Here is a 17,901-nt window from a genome sequence, read left to right on the forward strand (position 1 = left end):
ATGTTTAAAGCAAACTGGTTGCCAACTCATAGTTGTGCTTTGGTTAGATATGTAGATCTACAACATGTTTAAATACAAAAACAAAACATTATGGCCATTGCAGAGGGTTACAGATGTTTTATTTGTAAAACTTTGTTAGAATCAGCATATTTCTCAGAAAAAAAAATATAATTGCTTGTCAAATTTACTTTCACACTAATTTATGGTTCTGTGTATTTATCAAATAGCAATGGCACATTTTCCATCTGCCTTATTTTATTGTTTCACTTGCAATTTTGTAGTTTAGTCCAAACATGTGAAATCAATTCCGTGCAATTAATACCTCAAATTAATCACTTCTGTACAAATAACAAACACAAAAAGAATCCCAGCATTCCACGAGTTACAATTATCATTTCAACAAGATTGATTGCACGTTATGTGAATTCTCTCTAAGTAAAATAATCAGAGTATCCTTTCTATAGCATGCCTTTTTGGTTGTTTTCATGTGAATAATACCACTCAGACACAGGCAGGGCAGAAAACACCCAACACATGCTTGCTAACTGTACTGGCTACCAGTTAAATGGTTGGAGTAAAAGTAGGGTTTTATGAGAGCAATTAACCTTGGAGATTGCTGGTTTAGAGAAGAATGAAGAGCTGGTTACTAGTCAGCTGGCTTACCAACAAATACAACATGCTGTTCCTTCTGTAGCAGCTATAAATACTGATGACATAGCTTTTACTTTCATTTGCCATCAAGGAACCATTTACAGTGGTATAAAAACACATAGGAAATTGACACTTACATGAATGATTATGAGAAAGTATTGTGTTCTGGAAAAACTGTTGAAAAACACACAAAACCATTGCAGTTTTCAGATTTTCAGATCAAGAATATTGTAATGTTTTCTTCAAAGTTATCTTTTAGATATTCATTAGCTTGAACGCAAAACAGTTTTAATGGGTTAAATAAAATTTGATATTCACAAAACGATCCTAGGTTGTCATTGGTTTCTATAACAATAGCCCAGAACATTTTCATCCAAACCAACTATATTTAAAACATATTAAATAAACTTCATGTCATTCTTAAAATCTTAAAATGTATCTGATGTGTACTGCATTATGTGTACTGGAATGTTAGGCATTTTCTGGAAAACAACTATACTGTACAGTTTAATAACCATCATATATGAAAACAATGTGGGTCACTCTTACCTGATTTTGCAGACCCTGATTAGCACTAGAGTCTAGAAAGACCTTACCTAAGGTAACATTAGGAAGCACAAGATTAGTGCTATACAGATTGAAGTATGCACCACTCCTTGTAAATACATGTTAAAAAAATGCAACTTTGTATTTGTAAAAATACTTCTACTAGTGTTTCAAAAGTATAACTCAAAGTGCTGTTTTTTAAAAATATTCACCTTTTTGCAAATGCAGCCGTGCACTGCACAAGCAAATCTAGTGTGAGGTTGAATTCTGATGTTTACTTAGACATTATCAACTCCATAGGAAACGGTTTGTTAGCTTTAATTGCATTTGGAAAAATGGGTATTGTTATAAAGGGTATAACCAAATATAGACTCAAATAAAAGTGTAAAGTTGAAAAAAATTTAATAATCTTCAACCGCAGCGTTATTGCAGATTGCTGGCGCACTAACAGTTAACATCTGACTCGCGCACAGAATTGTGGGAGGTTAGCAATGGCTGCTGACAGAACGACAATGAAACTGTTAGCTAAGATTATTTTTTGTATGTCGAGTTTATTACAGTTGTGTTTCATTTCGGCTGCTGCTGGAATTGTCTGGGATGAGAGTGGGTACGTGCTGTACTGCCCGTGCATGGGTGAGTATTTAATTTTTATTTTGTAAAGTTGTAATATTGTTCTCATAGTTTGTGCACTTACGGGCAGACGAAGCTTATGAGAATGACGGCAAGAAGTAGTGAGATAGATTTACTAAGCTTTGACTCCAGTGCAAAGGTTTTATTTTATTTTATTTTATTGAGAGGATTGGAGCAAAAGTTTATTAAACCTGGGCCACAGTAATTATAAACACATAGTAGTTTCTTTATATTTACGATATGTGTAGTATTTTGTGTTGTATGTTATGTTTTGCACAGTGGACTAACAATATGTATTGTTATTATCATTTGTGTAATAATGCTGGGATACAGCATGTGGTTTGTGTTTTCTGTGGGGATTTGGCATATTTGCCTGGGCTAAGTCACAGTTTTGTGGTTCATTATGATTTATTGCATTGTGCTACTGGGATACCGTTGCAATGTCCACTCAGTCAGATCTCCTAATTTATTTATTTATTTATTTTTACAGGGCGATTTGGAAATCAGGCGGATCATTTCTTGGGTTCCTTGGCGTTTGCAAAGATGTTGAACCGGACGCTGGCTGTCCCGCCGTGGATTATATACAGACACCACACGCCGCCTTTCACTAATGTAAGATGGTCTAAACCTCGTGTGTATTCAGAGCCGTTTTATTTATATTAGGTGATAAATAATATCACTTACAATTTGAGCAGTAGTGTCAAATGAAGAATACGAGGATGCGACACTGTTTAATGTAATTTCATCATATACAGTAAATTGAAAAAACTCAAATAATAAGTCATTGTATTTGTATACCTACCCGCACATGGAAAGAAAAAATAAAACACTGTACCAGTTCTGAATGCTGTGTTTAGGAATCTGCAAAACTGTCTTAAGTTTGTATTGATGCAGTTGACTGTGTTAACAGTAGAAGGTGCATTAGCTTTGTGTGTCTCCACAGATGCACGTTCCCTACAGCGAGTTCTTCCAGCTGGAGCCCCTGCTTCAGTATCACCGGGTCATTAGTATGGAGGAGTTCATGCGGACGCTGGCCCCCACTCACTGGCCCCCTGGCGAGCGAGTAGCTTACTGTTATGATGCAGCAGCCAAAAGGAGCCCTGACAAAAAGAGCTGCCCCATGAAGGTGAAGAAAATAGCAAAGAGCATATCAGAGTGATCAGCCTACTCTCCAGTGATACAGCCTCTTGAAAATATAATCTGGCCCCTTTTGTACCAAAAGTATGAAAAAAATGGATCTCTAACACAAAGTCTCTACTGTATTTCATTATTTAAGTCCAAATAAGGTAGTAACATAAGACTGTCACCTAGAGGATATTTGGTGGTACTGCACCACTTTTGTAACGCTAGTAGTTATGCTTTCCAATGTACCTTTGTTCAAAAATATCCACAGGGTATATTATAATTATTATATGATGTTTTAAATTGTTATTGTTTCCTTGTTGCAGGAGGGGAATCCATTTGGTCCATTCTGGGACCAGTTTGATGTGGACTTTGACAAGTCTGTGTTCTTTCCAGGCATTTCCTTTTCTACTTACTACAAGCAACAGTGGACTAAAAAGCAAGTATATCAGTAACTCTGGCTGCCTTTCATCTCCTACTCCCATCGTCCGAGCTCACAGGAACACAAGACTCCATGGTGTGGGGTAGAATTCTTGATATGCATTGTTGTTCTGTTCTATCTGGGGGTTCTTTATTTTTTGGTTGGCTGGGACAGTATTAAAAGCCACTGTGTTACCTGAAGATATAACATCTAACTATCAGGGCTGCTCTCACCTGCAATTTAACCCTTGAAAGATTCCAGAATCTCTCTCCACATCTAGGTTTCCCCCTTCAGAGCACCCGGTCCTAGCTCTGCCCGGAGCCCCAGCTCAGTTCCCAGTCCTGGAGGAGAATGTGCCCCTGCAGCGCTACATGGTGTGGGCTGACCACATGGTTCAGGAAGGAGAGGGCTATATCGACTCCCTGCTTATCCGGCCATACGTTGGGATCCATCTAAGGATCGGCTCTGATTGGGTAAGCTCCCTGGCAGAGACTGTGGGATGCAGTGGGAAATTGCAGTTTTCAATAAAACAAATATGGAATTATACTCATAATACTAATATAAAAACAAAGTAATATACCCAGGAAAGTCCCATTGAGATTAAAATCTCTTTTTCGAGGGAGACCTGGTCAAGAAGGAGGCATGTTATACAAACACAACACATTCAAGTGAACACAACCAATACAAGCAAATTAATCAAATTACAAAAAAAACAACACATTTTAGGAGCATCGGCCAAAGCAAAATCATGTCTCGGCTACATAGATAAATGTATCAAAACACTAATTTACAATTTCTGTTCACCCTGGAGCCAGTAACATTTGAATTGTGGAGTAAGATATTTGAATGCTCCTGTCCTGTATACTGGATTATGACAACTATTACACAGCTAGTAGTAACATATATGGGACATTCAATTTGGTGGGCCAGAGGGTGCATAATCCAGTATACATGATACTATAACTTTCAGGTATGATTTAATCATATTTGACCATTTCTGAACCTGTGCAACATAGGGTTACAGCCAGTAGCACTTTCTGGTAATGCTTTCAAGTCTGTAGCATGTATAACTGCGTGATCATCTGACACCTCATGATTTAAGGCTACGATTTTGTCACGGAGGTGATAAAAATCATGAATTTGTATAAAGTCAGTGAAATCTTGGCAATGGATGTAAAAATACATTTGATTCAGCCCTTCATTTATTTCCTTAAAATGCAGTATGTCATGCACTGAAAATACAAATATGCAATGATCTGTAAATTGTTTGGTTTCGTATGCGTGCAGCGTTTTCGTGTAGCTACGTAGGTCAGCAAATGAGATAGCTGAGCGATCGAGCATATAAACGGGTGACCTCTAAAATAGCAAAAAATTGTGAGTGAGCTGCTTTCTGTAGACAGAAGAACAGATGCATCAGAGAACAGAAGTTTACTGACTTACAGAGGCTTCTTTACAATATGCTGTTTCAGAACGCTGTGCAGCTTCACTATTTGCTGAACGAAGGACGCATCGTGTCGCAGCCCTTTTGACTGCGCATAGTGGTCACAGCTGTTTGTACTACAGATACAATACAGACTGCATTCGCAAAATTGGATACATTGACATTTAAGTAGATGTGCTGTTTGTGCCTCTATACAAGAGGTATAAAAAAATAACTCAAAAGTAACATCATTCAATCAATTAATCTTTATTTTATGGCGCCTTTCACCATGGACCACCATCACAAAGCGCCTTACAAGATACAGTAAAAAAAACAATGCATAATGCAATAGAGTGAAAAACAATGTATAGTACATTAAATACAAGGCTAGGATGTGAAAATTCTAAAACACTTTGGATGCTTATGTCATTGGCACATCCGTCCTCTCAACAAATAGAGAACCCGAATGGGAGAATTTTAAACATTAATTAGAGAGATGCGGGTATGTGATAGTGAGAGGTATTTTAGAATGACAGGTGAAAGGCTTGACGATCTGTTGAGTCTACGCCTTTCCACAAAAGTTGCACCTCTCGAGATTGTAAACATTATGACTTGTCGCACAGGGTTGGAAACCCTTGACTCCGACCCAAAATTGTCGGAGTCTGAAGTATGTACTGTAAGTTTTGTACTCTAAAGTAACATTTAAACTTGTCCGTAGTCAAAAGCAATAGTCTTTATGTTGTTGGTTTTGGTGTACTATTAAAAAGCTCTTGTGTATGTTGATGTTGCTAAAACTACATTCTTTGGTGACCTTTCTGTGAGTCATTAGTCATGGTATCTTCTACATCTTGTGGGTAATTTTGAAGTAGCGGTCAGTTTTAATGAGGTTTGAGCAGTGAGGTGGAGGAGGGTAGACCACAGGAGATTACTGGATACAGGAGTTATGAGCAGGTTTTTCTTTGTGACAGCAAAAGGCCTGTGAGCTGTTGAAGGATGACAAAACAGGACCTCACTTCATGGCATCGCCGCAGTGTGTCGGGTATAACCGGAACACCGCAGCCCCTCTCACCAAGAACATGTGCCTGCCAGACCTGAAAGAGATCCAGCGAGCCCTCAAACTCTGGGTGAAGAAGATCAACGGCAAGTCTGTCTACATCGCAACCGACTCTGAATCCCACAGCAAGGAGATCGAGCAACTGTTCAAGGGAAAGGTGAGTTCATCGCAGTATTAGCTAGGTTTTCAAATACCTGGGTTACAGAAAGTATTAGGATGTTTATGCTGCAAAATTAGATTGTGGCAATCTGGGTGTCAAAACATTATGTACCTAAATATTGATGACCCCACAAAAGAAAGACAACTGAGGCTGATGGTGTTTTATTTCAGGTGTCCAGCTATACAGTATTGTGACATGCTTCTGCAGTGGGCGTTCAAAATACAAGCTGTGGTGCAAAAGAAGTAGTCCTAAAGGTGAAAGGTCTTGTGTTTTACAGCATGAGACAGGAAATGCATTGATAATTTGAGGTGTTGGGAGTGTGTGTATCCATCTAATTTGCATGTTCTTTTTGCTATAGACATTTACTTTAGCTCTGCTCATTCATCTCCGTGCAAAGGTTACAAGTTTATTTGGATTCACATTTGATCCCTTTTTAAATCTTATGAATCCAGAGCAGGGAAGACGACGGGATATGCAATCTGATTGAACTGACCTGTATAAATATTTGAAGGTGTTGGTGAAACAATGTGCTAGCCCTCAACTTTATTAGATGGCAGGAATAAAACTCCAACCTACATGGTTACAGTGCATCAGGTCCTCACGCTTTGTCTAACCCAGATTCTGTTCTGTTTTTTAAGGTTAAAGTCGTGAGTCTGCAGCCAGAGGTGGCCCACGTGGACCTGTATATCCTGGGGCAGGCTGATCACTTCATTGGGAACTGTGCCTCCTCCTTCACTGCCTTTGTGAAGCGAGAAAGGGACGTTCACGGCAAGCCGTCTTCCTTCTTTGGAATGGATTACCCTGCAAAGAAAAAGGATGAACTTTAGAACTTTTAACCTGTGTCAGGGACGGTCAATTAAAAGGAAGTATTAACAGGGAAGAACAAAATATGTAACATCAGTCTGAAGTAGAATTAGTTTGTAGTTTATATTTTTGCAAAGAAACAAAATGAAAATGTACTATTGCAGTAGATGTCTTTTTTTTTTTTTTTTTAAAGACTAGAAAACACGTTTGCCGTCTATAAAGAGTAACAACTGTATTATCTTGCATCTGATGGGATTTTTCATTTTCACAAGAACATAAAACAGATAGAAGTGTTCCTAGTGTAGTTCCTAGTGAAGCGATCTGTTAGGTTTAAGCAATATTCTGCCAACAAGACCACTTTTCCAATTGTAACATCTCCTCTTTATTGTGCAAAATGGGAATTGGCAGGAAGGTTGCCAGTAAGGATTGAAATCAGTTGAAAAAAACAGAAATAGCCAGAATTAAATGACATCCCAACCATCACATGCATAGCAGTTTGTGCCATGCCGGGTTTTACTGTGAACTTTATCTGATCTTAACCATAGAGAAGAAAAACTTAGGAGGTAGGTGCATTTTATGTCCACTGACTTTTTCAGACTTTTTATTCTGAAGCAGCTACATTTTATTCAAAGTATTTTTTTATATATCCTACAGCTGTGCTTTAAAAGGCTTACAACAAACCGTCTGAAGAGATAGCACTTTTCAGTGGAGTTGGAAACCTTTCTGAGAGGTGTAAGGCGTATCGATGTATGAAAACCAGTCTTCCTGCTACTAATAGTTGCACTACTACAATAATGTTTACCCCACTTTGTGAATGATTTGGCACTCTTTAGTCTGTCCAAATAAAAGCCACATTCAGCTGTTAAATCCTCAATGTAGTGCACCCCAATGTGTTTGCGCTATGGGTAGCATAAAGGGTTTATTTTTTCACAGGGATGGTTGTCTTATTTAGGTTGAAATCTGATAATGTCTACAAAGAGGTTGCAAATGCAGTGTAATGCGTTGTGGTCACACCAAGGAACTGAGTGAATGGACCTAATGGATAGGGCACATATTTGGGAGAGTCCTAATCTCGTATCCTTATATATATATATATCTATATATATACTATATATATGTGTGTGTGGTGTGTAAAAAATCAGAACAGAACCGTTGACACACTATTTTTAGTCTTGTCTTAAAAATTAAGGATTTATTTAGAATAAATAGCTTTTTTTTATTCCTATTTTGATAAATCTGTTTCAATAATTAAAAATGTTAAAACTACACATTGAAACTGTGTTAATATTACAGTATACTCAATAAAACTGTACAGTGTTGACAGTCACCACAGAATTTTGTATTTCCTACTAAAATGTCAGTAGTTTGGAACGTCTTAAGGGGGGGGGGGGGGGGGGGTATACATTTTTATTTTTTTGTTTTGTTTTGTTTGTATCATTTTTAGGAGTTAACTCAGACAAACTTGGAAACACAGGCATCTATAATACAGTGTGGGCATAGCTTATAATAACAATATGTAACAACAATAATGGCATGTAAGAATAAACAGAAAAAAAAAAACAAAAAAAAAACACAGCAGATTGACATTAACGCCATAAACATATCAAAAGATTTAATTTGTGGATAAACAGAACCTGGAAGAAATACAAACCCGATTAAATAAATTGATGTTAAACGTAATCAATATTGTACGCTATTCTGAAAATGGACGTGTGGATCTGTCTTTAGTTTAAATGTGGTTTAGATTCTTCATTGGATAAATTCCGTCCAGCCATCCATAATAGCCTACTATGTGAATCATGTAATGAGTTTGAGCTACAATTTGCGTTCAAATAGTTCAAATTGCACATTTGTTTTAAAATGACTTTTTTTCACAAAGCAATCTAATGCCAAAATTGAACAAAAAAAAAAAAATCTATTGACTCTTGTTTTCAGCAGTTTGTGGTTGGCGTGTGTAACTTTTGTTTTGAATAGTAATACATCGGCACCACTGCTGTGTAAATAGGTTTGTGGTGCAGATATAACTAACAGCTTCAGCCGACCTCTGATTTCATTAGGTTCAGTTCAAATCAGTTGGTCTCTAAGGAAGTTGATGCTTTCAATCCGGGACAGTAGAGGCGGTGTGTTCAGTAATGGCTGACGGCAGAGAGAGTTCAAACGGCAGGTAACGCCAAATTAAAACGTTGCTATCTCTGTTTTATTGATGGTTGACGTTTTTTAAAAACAATGTCATTGGGTTATAATCTCGTTGACAGTTTTGAGAGTGATTGGCCCTGTTTTGTTTTTTCACAAAATGAATTTGTTTTGCCGTTGCTAGGCCGCTTGGGTAGGTTGCTGAGGTAAATTTTTCTGATTCATTTTTGTCTGTCTTGTTTGTAGTAAGGGCATCTCGCAGAGGGGATGCTTGTGTAAAATAATATTATGTTGTCGTAGAACGAAGTAATGTTTATTATGTATATTATGTATTTTTCGTGTGGGTATTTAACGTTCTACATATTTATTACACTACATTTTGACAATGGTCAACAAATAATTGTGAATCTTGGCTGACAGCGTTTTATTATTTAGTCACTTATGCGTTATCGTACAATAATTACATGCTCAACACAAATTATTTTTCATTGATTTTGATCGCTTTTGATCAGATATATAGTATCGAATAGTGTACGGCAAATGTCTTTGTTAGTGTTCAGTATTCTCGAAGGTATACCAACATTTACAGCCGATGACAATGTGAGTAGTCAGTTTGTGCTGTATTGTTTTTCTACGCGGACACACACACATTTGTTAAATTAGTAAACACTTTTATTGTGTTAAAACATCATTAAAATGTGAACTGCGTTGTATATGCAGGGTTCAGATTTGTTATCACAATACGCTGCTGAAACCTTAAATGAGAATTTAAGAATGAAGGATCTCTTATGTTTAATTGGAAAGCCTACCCCTGAACTAGTGTATTCAAAGTCAACAGACCAGGTAATCAGACAGCCATTCAATCGACTGACCAGTCAGTTATTACACCAGTATACATTCTAGTGGTGATAAACAGGGTGTTGTGGGCCAAACAATGCTGACACAAATGCTCAGTTTCTTGTCATTGCTTTAGTATATTGGTTTTATTTTAATTTTAATTTTAATTGTAATCATTGGTACATTTATTCACATGATTGATGATATATATATATATATATATATATATATATATATATATATATATATATATATATATATATATATAATAAATAAAATTTCCAAAATACTGTAAGGTAATTTTTGATTTGCGAGCCACTGTTATTTCTCTTTTAATCGGGTCTTGGGCATTAGAGGGTTCTTGTTCAGTAGAGACAGTTGGTGTTTGAAAAGCCCTTTGGGATTCTTTGTAAAGATGTTTTCTTTCCGGTAGAGTGTTTATGTGACAACCATAAGTAAGAAAACTATGTATTATTGATAATGCAAGCTAATGGGTTCTTCTTGAGGCAGTTTCACGGCATTCCTCAACCCATCAATAAAGTATGATTCTAATAAGACTATTACATCTGTCTTTGCACTGCTGAATATTTTTTTTCAGTAACAGATGGCACATTTTTCATTTTTGTTTTTAAAACTTTTTTTTTTTTTTTGGTAAGTCATCACATCCAATTGACTGTGAGCAAGCAGTTGGAAATCTGTTGGTACAAATCTGTTTTTTTTATTTTTTTTAAATTAAATTGGCTGATATCAAAAGGTCGTGGTCTAATAAATTCTTATGTAGGTAGCGTCAACCAAGGCTCCTGTTGGTATTCCAATTCTGAAAGCTGCATACTGTACTGAAGGCAATGATTTTATGGGGTTTTTTTTGTTTAGATATTGCTCATGCAGGATACACTAACCATTTGTTTTATGATTTTTTTTTTTTTTTAGGTTTTGAAATCGAACAACAATCACTGAGAAATAAAACCCAAGAAGCACTATTTGGCAAAATGTCCAAAATGAAAAGTGCAGAGACAGTGAAGGTGGTTGTCAGATGCCGGCCAATGAATGAGAAAGAGACTTCTGCTAGATTTGATAGAGTAGTTTCTGTTGATGTGAAATTAGGACAGATCTCCGTGAAGAATCCTAGGGGGATGCCCAATGAGCTGCCCAAGACCTTCACTTTTGATTCTGTGTATGACTGGAATTCTAAGCAGTTGGAACTGTACGATGAGACATTCCGGCCTCTGGTAGATTCTGTCCTTCTGGGTTTTAATGGCACTATATTTGCATATGGCCAGACGGGTACTGGGAAAACATACACAATGGAGGGGGTCCGCAATGACCCGGAAAAGAAAGGAGTCATCCCTAATTCATTTGAGCATATATTCACACACATTTCCAGGTCCCAGAACCAACAGTACCTTGTTAGAGCTTCGTATTTGGAAATTTATCAAGAGGAGATTAGAGACTTGTTATCAAAAGACCAAGCCAAAAGACTGGAGCTTAAAGAAAGACCTGATACCGGTGTTTATGTAAAAGACTTGTCGTCCTTCGTTACCAAAAGCGTTAAAGAAATCGAGCATGTCATGAATGTTGGCAATCAGAACCGGTCAGTGGGAGCCACCAACATGAATGAGCATAGTTCTCGATCACATGCTATTTTTTTGATAACCATTGAGTGCAGCGAATTGGGACTTGACGGAGAGAATCACATTAGGGTAGGAAAACTGAACCTGGTAGACCTCGCGGGCAGTGAACGTCAAACCAAAACAGGAGCCCAGGGGGAAAGGTTAAAGGAAGCAACTAAGATTAACTTGTCCCTTTCAGCTTTGGGAAATGTGATCTCTGCCCTTGTGGATGGCAAGAGCACACACATCCCTTACCGCGATTCCAAACTAACCCGTTTGCTTCAGGACTCCTTGGGAGGCAATGCCAGAACAGTCATGGTTGCCAATGTTGGCCCAGCCTCTTACAATGTCGAAGAGACCCTAACAACATTGCGCTATGCCAACCGGGCTAAAAACATCAAGAACAAACCCAAAGTGAATGAGGACCCCAAAGATGCCCTGTTGCGAGAGTTTCAGGAAGAGATAGCTCGCTTGAAGGCTCAGCTGGAGAAGAGATCGGGGAAGAGGAGTAAGAAGAGCCAGCGGAGGCAGGTGGGGGAGGGAGGAGAGGAGCTGGATGAAGAGGATGATGATGAGGTGGAAGTAGATGACAAGGATGACTCGGATTACTGGCGAGAGCAGCAAGAAAAGCTTGAAAAGGAGAGGAAGGCCATCCAGGAGGACCACAGCTTGGTGGCAGAGGAGAAACTGAAGCTGCTGAAGGAGAAGGAGAGAAAGATGGAAGACTTGAAAAGAGAAAAGGAAGCCAGTGAGATGCTGTCATCCAAAGTGAAGGTGAGGGAGGGAGAGAAGTGTATAGTTTTAGAATGTGTTTTTTTTTTTTTTTAAGCTGTAAGTCAAAGCAAATAAAACTGGGAAGCCTGGTGAATTTGCCTTTCAGTCTCATCTTGTATCTAGCTAATATAACATGTTGCTGAGGAACTCTCAGCAGATTGTGCATCTAAATTAACCTCCTTTCATGGATGCGTTGAATTAAAAATGTAATCACGTGCCACTGTAAGAGGGTGGAAGCACCGAGTCATTTGATGCACTATTTGGCGGTGATTTTATTTCGTAACAGAATATGCATTTCATGACTTGAGGCACTTTCTACCCTGATTAAATGTAGGCCGTTTCAAAGCATAAATGTTCCTAATTCCCTGGTTGTACCTTTTTTTTTTTACTTTCATTAGAAGTTATATAAAGTTGTGTGGCTCATTTTGTATGTTTCCAGAGAGCTGAAATAGCAACACATTACTTTTTAGTATCATCGATGTTGGTGAGTTCTGTTCTTAAGCTAATAATTGCAAAACCCTTTGTGCTTCCTCTGTAACATAGTCTGTACTTCATTACACTTGATATAGCCTAGATATACAGTACATACTCTCAAACAATCTTTTTAATATAAATTGTGAATTGGTACATATTAATTAGGATAGCAAACAGATACTGTAGCAGATCAAACTTATAAGCTTCTATTAAAAAAAAAAAAAAACAAGAAACAATATCAGAATATTTCTAGTGATCTGTCTTTTTTATATTTTCTTTAGGCTATGGAGAGTAAGTTACTTGTTGGAGGTAAAAATATTGTTGATCATACAAATGAACAACAAAAAGTACTGGAGCAGAAACGACAAGAAATTGCAGAGCAGGTAAAAAAAAATCTGTTAATCTCTAGATAAACATTTCTCAGAAAAGGTTCCTTTGCTGTTTTAATATAGTTAGAAATGTATTGGTACAGCAGTACGGAATCCTAATTGTGGTGTTATTAATGGCCCATGTTATAGGGCCCATTTCATCCATATGCATATTGATCATGTTTGTTTTTCATCTGGGCACTCAACTAATTTTGAATTCTGATGACTTTGCTATTTTGCAATGTATTCGCCATTGCAAAATATTTAACTGGAAAAGTGTGTTTTGTCAGAGATGCCTACAGTTTTCTTCACTCAATTTCACATGATACAGAGTAATGTGCTCTTAAAGTGAATTCGCAGAACTTTTCTTACGTGTTTGTGAACAGAAACGACGAGAGCGGGAGATACAGCAGCAGATGGATTGTCGTGATGAAGGGACCCTGGAACTGAAAGAGACCTACAGTTCTCTACAACAAGAGGTCGACATAAAAACCAAGAAGCTAAAAAAGGTATGGGTGCCAAGTGAACATGTTAAACTATCAATAGGACAGTAGTGTGGTTTATATATATATTGCTTACAGTAGTTTTTCTGATTCTTCTCGCAGCTGTTTGCTAAGCTGCAGGCAGTAAAAGTAGAGATCCACGATCTACAGGAAGAACACATTAAAGAGAGACAAGAACTGGAACAAACGCAGAATGAGCTCACCAGGGAACTCAAACTGAAGTATGTAACTGGAAAGATGGGTCAATTGTCATTGTTTTAATAATGCCTAGACAGAAGGTTAAATGGTGTGGGGGGAGGGCTGAAATTTTACATGCCATAGAAGTTATTGACCACATCCACGAAATATTCTGATTTGGTTGGTAAGTTGTTTTAAAATAATGAGGAAACATAAACAGGGGCGAGCAACAGTTTAATGTTAATAACCCTGTGTATTTCAGGCACCTTATAATCGAGAACTTCATCCCAATGCAAGAGAAGAGTAAGATCACAAACAGGGCATTTTTTGATGAGGAGGAGGATCGATGGAAATTGCACCCCATAACTCGCATTGAAGAGTAAGTTTGAAAAACCAGTCCCTTCATTATTTAATAGTTAGATGACAAAGCGGTTTTGCAAATATATCTATGGACCTGTACCTGGGAAAACTCAGCACTCATATTGACCTTCTAAAAGTCACTAATTACCCTTTTACCATTGTGTTTTTTTTTTTAACCAAGGCACACGCTTCTTGTTGTGTGCTCTGCCATTGAGCGATGTTGGTTGTAAAAACATGCGTGTGTAACTATGGACTGTGGTTTTATTTACCTACAGTAGCATATCAACCTACAGTAGTTTGCAATTATTTCATAGCTCAGTATAAAATGATTATGTGTCTAACCTGAACTTTCTCTTAGCAATCAACAGATGATGACGAGACCTGTCTCTGCTGTGGGATACAAAAGGCCCCTGAGCCAGCATGCCCGAATGACAATGATGATGAGACCTGAGGCTAGATATAGGGTAAGGATGAGTTGCTATTCACGGTCTTAGAATGTCTGAAGCGGAATCTTAATGTACAGAAAGTGGGTTCTAAATTCTGGAACTTCAAAGTCAAAAGGTGTTTTAAATAAAGAAATGAAACCAAAAATTCTTAAATACATGATTGTGGTGACCCATCCTTCCAATGTAATCAATCTTTTTTCTTTCTACAACAATAAAGGAGACATAGGCCATGGTAAAAAACACAGTCCATTTCTCTCTCAGGCAGAAAATATCCTGCTGTTAGAGCTGGATATGCCCAGCCGTACCACCAGGGAGTATGAAGAGCCGGCAATTGCCCCGAAGGTGGCCGCGGCGCTGGAAGCTGCTCTGCAGGATGAAGATGAAATTCAGGTTGATGCCTCAACTTTTGAAAGTTTTGGCAACAAAAAATCAAAGTCCAGGTGAGACATAAATATATATTTATTTCCTTGTGTTCATTGGCTTACTTACTAAATATCTGTCACAACCAGAATGTCCAATCATTACATATATAGTATTGGAATTACCTACATAATGTGCATTTCATTGTAGTTGTTGTTGTTGTTATTATTATTATTATTATTATTATTATTTTTTTTTTAATTATCAGGCCAAAAACTGGAAAGAAGGCTGTCACCCCCACTTCCTCTTCATCCCCAGGGAGCTCAGGATCTCCACTTTACCCACAATCTCGTGGCCTTGTTCCAAAGTAAACACATTTTTCTTTGTGTGGGGGAGGGAGGGGGCTGAAACTTTTCACAACAATAGCAGGGCATACAGAAAACTGAATAACTTGCCCAAATTGAGTTTGGGGTGTGTATAATATATACATTTATATCCTAAACAGCTCTTTAAAAAAACTGTTTTCTTAAGTAGTAACTCCTGATATCATTGCAGTGAAATAATTATAAACATAAAGAGACTTTTCCTGCAAGGTGAAAAAACATTTATATAAAAACTGTGGAGTTGATACCTACTGTAAAATGTCCAGGGTCAACACAGAAATGCACTGAAGCCTGGCATTGTATTTTATTCTAAATCCACGTCAAGCTTGCAAGTGGTAGACAAAATCTCTGATCCTGTTACACTGCCCCTGCTCTTTCTTGTAAACGGGGCTGTCCTTGTTAACAGCTTGGAAGCAGAATTCAGAAGAGTAGTTCGGCTTGGCTGGGACCCACAGGGAGTGCTGCGTTAGCCTTTGCTCTCCCACAGGGTTAAGGGGTGAAATTAGCTGGTGATGGGTTGCCTCGTTGTGCTTTAGTAACTCCTACTGGTTTGGTGTTGAATTCCCAAGCTTGCTGCTTGTAATACGGGTCCAGTAGCTTCATAACAACCATTACTTCGGTTCAACAAGTGAAAAAGGTGATTGGCTGGATGGCAGAAACAGAAGTAGCCCCCTGATCTGTAAATGGGTTGCAGGGGTGAAGTTGTGTAGAAAACGGGGTAAAATTCTATGTCTTTTTACCCTTGGATAGTGCCACTGCTTGCTGCTATTATTATTAAATGACATTACCCCTATTATTACGTACATACAGTATATGTGTATATGGAATGGATACCTCATATAAACTGAGGAGATGTATTTAAAAAAAAAAAAAAAAAAAAAAAAATCTTAGACTGAACAACGCAGATTTATAGGCTTTAATTTATTATAATTTTTCTGTTTAAAGATAAATGTAGATAAACCAAATTTTGTGTTTTTGTTTTTTGTTTACTGCAGAAATAGCATTTTTGAGGAATGTGTTGTTTAAAGGTTATGTATACATTTTTTATGTGAATTTTTGGAGGTGAACTGTACATAAGTGCACTAAAAAAAAAACTAAAAAAAAACTTTGGATAGCTTTACATTTGACTGTGTACCAAACTGTACTAGGAAAGAAATACACAAATGGGTTATATTGCAATACACTGAACTACACGTTTCACTATGTTAATGACCTATTCAGTTTTATTTAGCCTATATAGGTTTGTAGTTACCGCACCATTGTACTTTATCGTCATTCTTACAGGTTTGTTTCTTCAGTCTACTGTATATACATGTAGGTGCAGTAGCATTCTGGAAAACTCAAGTCCAGCATCAGTAGATTTTAATTTACTAAAATAATAGTACATTTAAAATAAATAATCTGGACAAAGAACTGTGATTCTTACAGGTGCTAACTTATCCCCATCCTCAATGAACCTCTCTCAATTCACTGTTTTGTACATCGAAGCATGAGTCTACAAATATTTTGGGCATGACAGCATAATATTGAAAATAAAAACACTACTTGCAGTTCTTATTTTTGTTCAAATACTATTTAAAAAAAAAAAAAACTTTTAAAATTAGTCACTTGCACTGAAACCAGAGTCCTTTGCTTATCCTGTGAAAAATGTCACATAAACATAAGTGTTTGTTTGAATCACGCATTAACTATGTCCCTGATTCAAAAATGCAATAAGTCAGTTTCCAGCTGATTCAACTGTATGCTGGAACTGCTGATCCCCTTCTGTCTTTGAATTTACTATCCTTGGTTAATTTTTTATTAAAAACAAAAGAAAAACAAGTGTCTGAGAATGAATCCTTTCTGTGCAATAATGTCTCTTAGACTATAAAGAATGTGTTATAAATTATTTTGAGTATTTTAAATACCATAGAACAATAAAATACTATAAAAATAAAGCATACTGACAGCACCAGGTCAAAACCTGGTACCTGCACATATTCTTACAGTTATCAAGAAGGTACTGTATGTATGTGTTAACATACTGAAGCCTCCTAAGTAATATTTACGTATGTGGTAATTACAAACATATTCATAGAGGAACTGAAAGAGTGTCTTTGCATTTGGTAATGTTGTCATTACTTTGTGCAGTGAATGCTGGCTGTAAGTGGTTTATTTTGTATTGATATCTGGTTTTGGTTGGTAACTACCCTCATGATTTTAGGAAACGTTTCTGTTTACTTAAATAAAAGTTCCAGGTTGTAAAGATAAACAATAAAGCAAGTCAAGTATCTTGCAAATGTCATTATTGGGTTTACCACAGAAAAAACAAGCATGGTTTACGTATATGTCACTGTTAAAGGCTTGAACACAATCAATATGAAACCTCATCCTCGCCAACAACAGGAAGAAAAATACCTGCACAGCACAAGACCAAACAAAACAAAACAGCACAAGCATACAATACCTACACTGCCAAAAAAGAAAAAAATGAAATCCACGTTCCATACTGCATTGCAAGTGGGAGACAAAGCGCATTCTTGTTTATTTAATTATAACTGCATTTAAAAAAAAACTTTTTTTTTTTTTTTTGCAAAAGCTAATTGAATTTGGTGAACCGCATATAGTTAGTAACTGAATATTTGTCAGTACTGCGTTTTTGACGGTAGGTAGCGCTGTATAATATTTT

At 37.1% G+C, this 17,901-nt stretch overlaps 2 protein-coding genes across 2 annotated transcripts; both read left to right on the top strand.

Annotated features, from left to right (window-relative positions):
• Positions 1-1,683: 1,683 nt before the first annotated feature.
• Positions 1,684-7,475, top strand: pofut1 (protein O-fucosyltransferase 1). The gene is made up of 7 exons (XM_041224113.1): positions 1,684-1,830; positions 2,318-2,439; positions 2,771-2,953; positions 3,276-3,388; positions 3,651-3,843; positions 5,759-6,001; positions 6,643-7,475. The coding sequence occupies exons 1-7, from the start codon at positions 1,689-1,691 to the stop codon at positions 6,829-6,831; spliced, it is 1,185 nt and encodes a 394-aa protein (XP_041080047.1). The 5' UTR covers positions 1,684-1,688; the 3' UTR covers positions 6,832-7,475.
• A 1,272-nt stretch (positions 7,476-8,747) lies between these two features.
• LOC121298248 (kinesin-like protein KIF3B) lies at positions 8,748-17,769 on the top strand. Its single transcript, XM_041225258.1, has 9 exons — positions 8,748-8,972; positions 10,709-12,162; positions 12,918-13,019; positions 13,391-13,513; positions 13,610-13,728; positions 13,947-14,063; positions 14,403-14,508; positions 14,752-14,930; positions 15,119-17,769. Exons 2-9 carry the CDS (start codon positions 10,768-10,770, stop codon positions 15,219-15,221), a joined length of 2,244 nt encoding a protein of 747 aa, XP_041081192.1. The 5' UTR covers positions 8,748-8,972; positions 10,709-10,767; the 3' UTR covers positions 15,222-17,769.
• The last annotated feature ends 132 nt before the right edge of the window (positions 17,770-17,901 follow it).

The sequence above is a fragment of the Polyodon spathula genome, chromosome 23 (genome assembly GCF_017654505.1).
Source record: "Polyodon spathula isolate WHYD16114869_AA chromosome 23, ASM1765450v1, whole genome shotgun sequence".
NCBI lineage: Eukaryota > Metazoa > Chordata > Actinopteri > Acipenseriformes > Polyodontidae > Polyodon > Polyodon spathula.

Bases quoted from the DNA above. Each gene is read 5' to 3' on its own strand.
- pofut1 (XM_041224113.1), top strand. From the start codon at position 1,689: ATGGCTGCTGACAGAACGACAATGAAACTGTTAGCTAAGATTATTTTT. The intron at 2,954-3,275 runs GTGAAGAAAATA...TCCTTGTTGCAG, and splicing joins AAAAGAGCTGCCCCATGAAG to GAGGGGAATCCATTTGGTCC. The intron at 3,389-3,650 runs GCAAGTATATCA...CTCCACATCTAG, and splicing joins AAGCAACAGTGGACTAAAAA to GTTTCCCCCTTCAGAGCACC.
- LOC121298248 (XM_041225258.1), top strand. From the start codon at position 10,768: ATGTCCAAAATGAAAAGTGCAGAGACAGTGAAGGTGGTTGTCAGATGC. The intron at 12,163-12,917 runs GTGAGGGAGGGA...TATTTTCTTTAG, and splicing joins TGCTGTCATCCAAAGTGAAG to GCTATGGAGAGTAAGTTACT. The intron at 13,020-13,390 runs GTAAAAAAAAAT...GTTTGTGAACAG, and splicing joins GACAAGAAATTGCAGAGCAG to AAACGACGAGAGCGGGAGAT.